The following is a 6864-nucleotide window of genomic DNA, read 5'->3' on the forward strand; positions in this document are numbered from 1 at the left end:
TGTGGAAGCACTTCACATCTGGCACGTTTTGTCCACAGCCATTGAAACAGAGCAATGTTGAGTGTTATTACTTATCTGCCAGGCTACAAGTATGCTTAAGAATGTATATGCTAGATTTCAGGAGAAAATCTGAGTGAGCAGAAAGATTTTATTCTTAAGGGAACTCAAAGCTTTGTGTAATCTATGACATTAGTGTTTTTGTAGTTTGATTTCAATGAAATCATATCATAACCCACTGAAATTTAACACAGAGCAATCACAGGCACTGAATTTCAAAGGCAAGACCACGACAGGCATCATTAGTCTACTTGCTATGTAGTACAGGATAATAAATACTGGTCAATAACGATACAATTCAGCCATCTCTGTAAAATAACAGAGGTAGATTAAATAGATACATAGCAATTGCTGCATTCACATGAGTGGCCGATGGAAAACTACCTTTAATTCTGCTGTCCTGTCTTCAGTAACCTACACTGAGCAGTGCTGGGGACAGCAGCTGGCAGAACATTCACAGGTCAAGTTTAGATGGAAAAGAAGCAACTCCATGACAAACTCTAAGAACATCAATTGTGATGTCAGCTCTCCTTCAAAGGAAAGTCTTGTGACATGGAAGAATGGTGAATCCTCATAATCGTGTACTGCTCAAGAACATTCAGCATACTTACAATTCATGAAGAAATTAGTGTGTGTTGGACACAATTACTGAATATTTTGTGGTCTTATAAGCTACTACAAAACAATGAAAAAGCGTATTTACCAAAAAGGCTCTCTCTCCAGTCCAACTTCTCAGCACAGACGTTATCAAACTGCCCCATTTTGGCAATTTCTGCTTGATGCTGTGCAAAAGCCCGCTGCAAGAGAATCGGAAATAATTGTGAAAATTAAAGACAGGTTAAGATTCACCACATATCTGAAAAAGCAAACCAAACTCACTTGGAGTTTTTCAGTAGGGACAAACAGTTTTCAGAAGGCAGTGACCGCTTCAAAGACGCTGCTGCCACCTCAGCACAGCCCCTGGGACAGCTCCAGAGCAGCCCCACAGCCCCCTCAGAGCATGCACTGGGCCCTGAGCGGCCCCGCTGCCAGTCAGGGGCACGATGTCCAACCCACCTGCCATGCAGCAACCTGCTGTGCTACACAGGACTCCCACAGCTGTGTGGGAATTACCTGGGCAACGCTGTCACAAAAGCTTGCTACCTAGACAGCTGGGTTCTAAATACTTGGTGGAGATGGACAAAGACCTACCACCACAGCTACCTATGATGGAGTTTGAATTACCCAAACAGCAAACTTCAATATTTAAAGATATAAATTCAGGACAAAAGCAATCTGACATCATCTTGCCTCGAAAAGGTTTCTAGATTAAAACTGCAGACAGCTGCTATGGACCTACTAAAACATGACAACTTTCTCTCCTATTTTTTAAATAACTCCATTAACACAAACACCGACATTCACTTTAATGTCGCTTTACAGTTTGCAACTGAAAATCCAGCAGAAAAAAATTCCAAGCAAACCATCAGCTGAAAAATTCTGACATTTAGTGATTCCAAGTAAGTGCTCTGGAGTTCAAGAGCCACCCCGCTGTGGCACTGCCCTGCTCTGGGCTGTGATAAGCCATAGGGAGATCCTGATAGCAAGACATGAGGTCCCACATTTGGCATCATGCTACAACTCAGTAGGACAAATTCCTTGTCGTTAAGAGCAAGGCCATTATTCAGTCAGCTGCTCCTTGATCATTAATGAAGCACTTATCTCTGGTCTATCAATCACCTATTAAATGGTTTCACTTCATCCAGGGAATCTTTGAAAGAAAGAAAGCAATACTTTTTCATGACACTTCTAGCAAGCTCCTTTAGATGGACTTCAAGTCAAGGAGCACGACTTGCCCACACAGTGTAATCACCACCCACTGCTCATTGATTTATGTGCACCCCTGTGGCAAGCGACGGACTGGCAGCATCATTCATTAGGCTTCACACATTTAGCAACATACAGACCTTTCTTCCCCTTATTTTGCAGACAACTAAAGTTCCTCCTAACTATCCAATATTAAGCCTAAAAGCAATTAAAATTTCAAAACAACTTACCTTATATAAGTAAAGCCAATTCCACGCAAAACTGATGAGAAAACTTATTAGTAAAACCCGTTTCAGCTGAACAAACCAATGGATCCGTGTCCACAGCTCTGTAGCTATTATAATCACAACACACACTAAGCACAAGAGTATCTGAAAAGGAAAACAGGAATATCATTCAGATTTGGAATTTTTCAGGCTTACTCTGAGGACATTTGAAGGAATTCCCAGCTTTTGTTTTTCCTGGCATCGTTTACACAGAGCAGCTGAAAAACCTATTGCTTTCACAGCAAACCTGCTGCAGTACAGAGTAAAAGATTGTCACTTTTCTTATTATTTTGCCGTTTCTTCCTTATGCTATTTATAACACCACCTATTAGAATTCCTACCTACAAAACTAGTATAATTCAGCACTTGAGCTGCAAAGCACACGGTGTGAATCACAGAGTGACTGCTGCCACCTGCTGGAGGTTGATTAGGAGACAAAGTTACGTTCTAAGTGCCAGCAGCAGAACTTGAGAGAAGCACTTCACAGCCTGTTCCCAATTGAGGATCGCTAGGAGCAAAGTGGCCCTGATGACAGCTCGCTTTTTCATGGGACACCAAGAAACTCCCCACAACCAGACTAACTATTTTCAAGCTCTTTTTATCTCACAAATATTAGCATATTTTGTAAAGATTTATTGCAAGAACTTCAGCTTACCCTGAGTTGAGCACTCTGTATCTCCACTTTAAAGGATACGACATTTCCGCATTATACAACAGTACATAAAATTTTTCCACATAACTCACAAAAACTCAAACCTAATCTAAGACTCCAAACATCCACTTCTCTCAATAGAAATACATTCCAGCTCCTATAGAAGCCAGCAGCTACAGCATCTATTTCAATGAGAGACAAATCTGGACAGCTGACAACCTGTGCATAATGAATAGAAGCCATGATGACAAAGCAATGGAGCCCAAAGAGTCCCACAGCACAGTCATAAAGACCCCAAAAAAAAGAAAGAGAACACATTCCAGAAAGAAGAATCTCAATGCTGCAAGCGGGAAGTAAGACCAGAGGAATTTAAAAGTTTAATTTGTGTTTCTAATAACTACCTGCCCTACAGCTTCAAAAGCAAGAGCTTATGACAGGGTTTCATGCAGAGCTAAGGTGGTAACATTGCTGCACAAAGAAACAGGAGAAAACAGAACTGAACACAAGTGTACTGCCTTCTCTTACCATAAACATATTGTACAGATCAATCCCAAAGGTGTCTTCAAATCTCCAGTGCCAAGCTTTATAGTCGTGGTGCTTAAAATTGACCAAAATGTTGCTGAGCGCATCATCCACAGCACCTGACTGCCACGATTCCTCCTGCAGGAACCGGAGGATCTCCATGTGTGTCTGTTTGGTAAGGATAATCTCCGCATCGTAATGCACTTGGTCCATGTTTCCCTCGGGCTGAATTAAAAGCAAGACGCTGTGTTGATTCTTACACTCAAACTCAAACCTGCTGCTCTTAAACAATAATAAGTCTTAGAGAGAAACCTACAAGGGCTGCCACGAGCAAATAAGGAATCTGGCTCTCCCGAGTTCAACAAGTGCTGAGGTGAAATGGATACGGCATCACTACAAACTGCTGCATCCCAGCAGCACATACTGTGCTCTGTGCTCTCAGTTCATACACTGCCCCTGGATGCTTCACAGATCCAGGACAACTGTGCCTCTCATGAGCAAACAGCACAAGCTCTGACAGCAATCCTGCACGCACACACTGCCATCATTTTTTAATCCACAATTCAGTTTCCTTCATTTTAATCTGAAGTATGACAGAATGAACTCCAATTCATTTTTAATGCATTTTCAGATACTCACAAGGCCAAGTTTCCTGGCTTCATTTAAAATCTTATTCAAGTACCGCTTAAAAATATAAAAGCTCCGGCTCTCCCGAGATTTGGCGTTTCTCTGCTCACACTCTGCAATCTGCAACGGAAAGACACTGACACTCAATTGTTGCTCAAACGTCGTTTGGTTCATAAATAAACAAATATCTCCAACACAAGAAACTCATGATTAACAGGGTCACGTTCCTGTAGTTTAGCAATAATCCTACAATCATTACATCAGATACAAATCACAGCTGCTGCTGCTTTCCATGACATTGGCCAGTACTGGAGGGATTTCAGATCTGGTAGTGAAATGGTTTGAATGCCAATGTCGGTAGGAGTAGAGAAACTACAGATCTGGATCTCTTTCAATTCCAAGTTTGTACCATGTGAACATCCCAAGTAAAACAATACCAACATCCCACTTCACTTGGGGTCTCAAAACGACTGAGCGCTACACAAGCAGCACTGCATCCTTCTGAGCTCAGAGCAAGCAGCACTGCAGGGAGCCTGGGGGGCTGCTGAGAGCTGCTGCCACTGCAGACTGTGGGGAGCCACAAGTGAAGCTCTTTGTACCCACAGCACAGCCCTGCAAACCTACACGAACTGAACAGCTCAAATGCAAAGTTGGATTCTCTAGGCTGTGGCAGCACAAAATAACACCACCACAACATTCACAGTCAATACTGCACATAACTCTTACCAGCTTCTATTCTACTACAGAATGTTTCAGGAAACAGCCCTTAACTGACAAAGCAGTGATTTGGAATTGAAATCAAAGCACTGTCAGTGTTTCATGTCACACAGACAGGTTCCCTCTAAGTAACACAGGGTTTCCCAAACCAAACTGACAGTTCTTGGTGCTACCCATGGCATCCACCACCTCCGCATCAGGCACAAACTGGAAAATATTCTGAGGTTCCATAACAAACCTTCTGCTGCAAAGAATCCACTTCTCTGGAACAACTCGATAAGTTTTCAGCGATAATTCCATCCACCGTCTTATCCTCAGAATCATGATAATTTACCTGAAGTTACATTAGAAAAACAAACTTTCAGAATCCAAGAATTTAATCAACGTGCCATGTTTTACTTCTACAAACAGGTCGATGACTGGCAGAAGCAAAGGTGCTAAAACACAAGGGTTGGTCTTCACCGCAAACACTCTCAGCTACATTCACAGTATCACAGTCTCGTGCGGGTTGGAAGGGACCTTAGAGATCATTGAGTCCAACCCCCGGGATTCGAGCCTCTGTGTAGCAGAGCGGCACTTCTACCACTTGTGCCACAGGGGGATTCGAACCCGGGCCCAGTGTTGCAAGGCAGCATTGCTACCACTGCTCCACCGGGGCACACAACCATTCCATTGCATCCCTGCTGTTATTTCGGGCTCTGAACCAACAGCTACCTCACACCTGTCTGCAGGCTGCCCCCAGAAGGACAGGTCTCGCCCTTTCCCCTTGGCTGAGCACTGCTGAGCACACGAGCCCCCTCAGATTAGATAATGTTTGGTAACCACTGACTCAGCAAACGAAGGGGCAGCTTCCAGCCAGCCCAAATCCCCAGCCCTGCCGGCCATACAGCCAGACTGAAAGTCAACACAGCTGCATTCCTTGCTGTGCCTTCCTCAACTTTCCAGTTTCCCCCTTCACCCTGAAAGTAGCATCTCTGGGAACTGTCCTCTTTACAAGAATCACAAAGACAAATCATGTAGTTTGAGCTTCAAAAGGTTCATAAAATAACATTCTGAAATACTTAAGTATTATTCTAAACTACAAAACCAAAATTTAAAGCTGAAGAATGCCAAGGGTGCTCGTGCAGCCAGCCATAGCTTACAGTGTGACAATAACCAACGTGCATCTTGTGATACATTGATTAGTACAGTCTGCTCCTCAAAGCAACAGAATAGGATTCACCATCTTAAAATTGTATTTTCATGTTCTCCATGTTCCCAGAGCACTGACAGCACAGCACTGCCCCAGTTCTGATCTTCCTTATGAGGGCTCTGATGCCCAACACGGTGGAACTCCATCGAGTTTCACAACACCCTCAGGCAACGAACAGGTTTTAGCCCTATATTACAGGGGAGTTTGATAGCTTAACTCAAACGTTACCCATTAACCAGACGCTTCATTTTCAGATACATAACGCTGTGCTCTGGTGTGCAGTGAAAGCCACTCAGTGCAGCACTTCCCAGAGCAAAGATATAGAAGCACAATACACTTCTGTGTACAGAGACCAGAACGTATCTTTACAGAATGATAAAAGGAGCACGACTGTCATACTTTTAAGTGCGCGATTTAAGGGCAACCTCTCAGCAGGACACGGCTCAGGACAGACAGACAAACAGACGCTCGAGCGCTTCTCGCACCTTGTAAGGCCTCCTCATGGTTCCCGACGCCGCGTCGTAGTTGAGCATATCGGTGGGGTCGATCCACTCGTCGTCCTGGGCCCCGCCGCCCGCCAGCAGGGCCGCGCACAGCACCAGCACCAGCATCGCTGCTTCCACAGCGCGGGGCTTCGCGGCGGGGGAGGAGGGAACTGCTTCCGTGCGAGGGCTGAAACGGCCGCACAACACAGAGCAAACGTTCTCGTCACCATCGCCGCTCCCGCCCTCTCCTCGGGGCCTCGCAGCCCGCCCCGCCCGGCCGTTCCCTTCAGAGGCGCCGCCACAGCCACAGCCACAGCCACCGCCCCAACGGCCGCCGCTCGGCCTCGCGCCCCTCGTACCTGAGCGCCGCACGCCGCCTCGCCGCGCTCCCCACAGCCCCGCACACGCCGCAGCGGCAGCTCCAGGCCGGCACGGACGGTCACGGCTTCTCCCCGCCCCTTACGCCGCCGACCCCGCCACGCAGCCCCGTCGCGAGGCGCGCAGGCGCGGCCCGGCCCCTCAGGGCACGGACACACAGCG

General features: G+C 45.8%; 1 protein-coding gene across 3 annotated transcripts in view; it reads right to left on the minus strand.

Annotated features, from left to right (window-relative positions):
- Positions 1–6816, minus strand: part of CLCC1 (chloride channel CLIC like 1) — a 15528-nt gene extending 8712 nt beyond the window's left edge. For 2 of the 3 annotated variants that reach the window (XM_015869408.2, XM_015869410.2), the window contains exons 1-7: positions 6684–6816; positions 6325–6511; positions 4886–4981; positions 3943–4050; positions 3307–3528; positions 2094–2234; positions 761–854 (exon numbers count right to left, since the gene is read on the minus strand). In XM_015869408.2, the coding sequence (XP_015724894.1) occupies positions 761–854; positions 2094–2234; positions 3307–3528; positions 3943–4050; positions 4886–4981; positions 6325–6450 (787 nt within the window). In that variant the 5' untranslated portion in view covers positions 6451–6511; positions 6684–6816. The remainder of the gene's footprint in view (positions 1–760; positions 855–2093; positions 2235–3306; positions 3529–3942; positions 4051–4885; positions 4982–6324; positions 6512–6683) is intronic. The other variant, XM_015869407.2, reaches the window with a different exon arrangement.
- Positions 6817–6864: the final 48 nt, after the last annotated feature.

Source organism: Coturnix japonica, chromosome 8 (genome assembly GCF_001577835.2).
Source record: "Coturnix japonica isolate 7356 chromosome 8, Coturnix japonica 2.1, whole genome shotgun sequence".
Classification (NCBI taxonomy): Eukaryota; Metazoa; Chordata; class Aves; order Galliformes; family Phasianidae; genus Coturnix; species Coturnix japonica.